Source organism: Hakea prostrata, chromosome 8 (assembly GCF_041222555.1).
Source record: "Hakea prostrata isolate BN-2017 chromosome 8, UWA_Hpros_2, whole genome shotgun sequence".
Taxonomy (NCBI): domain Eukaryota; kingdom Viridiplantae; phylum Streptophyta; class Magnoliopsida; order Proteales; family Proteaceae; genus Hakea; species Hakea prostrata.
The window spans coordinates 17535576-17537370 of record NC_142607.1 but is presented as its reverse complement, the minus strand read 5'-3'; the positions used below and the strand labels follow the sequence as shown (position 1 = coordinate 17537370).

Genomic DNA, 1795 nt, shown 5'->3' with positions numbered 1-1795 from the left:
CCTAGTTAGAAGTTTGTTCACATGGCAATGGTAGATATGATACGATTTGTTCGATCTAACCTGCACTTTTTTACTTGTGGAGCTCATCTGAGGTCCTTCTATATTCCTTTTTGACTTGTCATAACTTGCTTTGTTTGGCACTTGACTGAATCTCTTCTTGGGTTATCTGGGTTTCTCCTCTCCTTGAGAATCGAGCCTCAAATATATTCTTTTCTTCAAGAAACCTCCATGGCTCACTCAAGTCTTTTATGACCATGTGTTCTGCTGCTTTCATCTTTCCCAATGATGCAGATTGACTTCTACACACACTCTCTCTCTCTCAAATCATTAAAGTTGGCACCGCAAGTTGCTGCTTCTTAAGTGAAGGACTAAATGAGGCAATTAGTGAGGTTGAGCCACTAATGGGCAGATGGGGAAGCTGAGTTTTGGGTGGTTGTTAGATAGTTTCTGTCTCTCTCCGATCTCAAAGTCGTCTTGCTTTTGCATAAATTCCTTGGACAATGGAGATGGTGAGTCTGAGAAGAGGTCACTCATGCCAAGCAGTGGAGCACAGTTGGTGAAGTTGAAAGATTTTGTTGATGGGAAACAATCTTTGGCTTTTCACTTGAAACCCAAGGTATGTGTTTTTGTAATTCAGAAAAGATGGCTTCACTTGTCTTGAATGTCTTTTGAGTTTCTCAACTTTTCTCTTAATGGGTCTCTGCAGACAGTTGTGTTAAGGGTTTCCATGCATTGCAATGGTTGTGCAAGAAAAATTGAGAAACACATCTCCAAGATGGATGGTATTTTTAAAACTGTCACTACTCATTTGAAGATTCTCATATTTCCCTTAGTTCTTCTACACTAAGAGTCTCTCTCTCTCTCTATACAGGAGTAACTTCATTTGAAGTAGACTTGGAGAACAAGAAGGTAGTGGTGATAGGTGATATTCTTCCATTTGAAGTGTTGGAGAGTGTATCAAAGGTGAAGAATGCAGAGATCTGGGCGTGTCCCTCATGATCAAGGAACTGAATCCAAACAAGAGAAAGGATTTAGGGTTCAGTAGTTCATGTAATTAAAAATGATGATAGTTAGGGATTTTGGGTTCTGATTGTTCTTCATCCCCTTCTAATGCTCATGCCTCGTGACATCGACGTCATGAGCAACGGGGCTGCATGGATATTTTAATAAACAAATCCAGCAGTCCATACAGTTAGTCTAATGCAATTGGTGGGTCTTCTTCTTCCAATACTCTCTCTTAGGTCTTCTTCCATTACTCTCTCTCTCTCTCTCTTCTTCTTCTTTCTTTTTTCTTTTTTTTTTCATCTTTTCTGGGGTCTACGAGATCTACCCACCAAAAGATAATATCATTGATGATATATAGATATGGCCTTTTTTTTTGGGTTAACATTAAATATGGCTGTTAATTAATAATGCAGATATTTTGTGCTTAACTCCATTCTAAGTATGCTTGGAATTTTCCCTTCTTTTGTCTTTTTTCCTTTTTTTCAAAAAACTTCTGATATGGCAGTAGTTTGTATAAAGTTCAACCAATCCATAGCCTCTTTGAAGACTTCTGTATCTCCTTACAAACAATAGAATTGTGGTTTAAGAGATTCTCATTACACTCCACTATAAAGAAGAATTAACTGTTTCCTCTATAAAAAAATATATTTATGATAATATTTTCGAACTAGCTGCTGTAATTTCTTGATTTATTTTGCAACATTAAAAAAAATAGCCCAAAGGAGGGGTACTTGAGTCATTTTAACATATAAATGTATTTTTGAAATATTTTAAAATTTATTTGAATTTA

At 36.6% G+C, this 1795-nt stretch overlaps 1 protein-coding gene across 1 annotated transcript; it reads left to right on the top strand.

The window, feature by feature from the left end:
* On the top strand, positions 1–1257 carry LOC149007328 (Heavy metal transport/detoxification superfamily protein). Its single transcript, XM_089167320.1, has 3 exons — positions 1–616; positions 707–782; positions 872–1257. The coding sequence occupies exons 1-3, from the start codon at positions 410–412 to the stop codon at positions 997–999; spliced, it is 411 nt and encodes a 136-aa protein (XP_089023446.1). The 5' UTR covers positions 1–409; the 3' UTR covers positions 1000–1257.
* Positions 1258–1795: the final 538 nt, after the last annotated feature.

Bases quoted from the DNA above. Each gene is read 5' to 3' on its own strand.
- LOC149007328 (XM_089167320.1), top strand. From the start codon at position 410: ATGGGGAAGCTGAGTTTTGGGTGGTTGTTAGATAGTTTCTGTCTCTCT. The intron at 617-706 runs GTATGTGTTTTT...GGGTCTCTGCAG, and splicing joins CTTTTCACTTGAAACCCAAG to ACAGTTGTGTTAAGGGTTTC. The intron at 783-871 runs GTATTTTTAAAA...CTCTCTATACAG, and splicing joins ACACATCTCCAAGATGGATG to GAGTAACTTCATTTGAAGTA.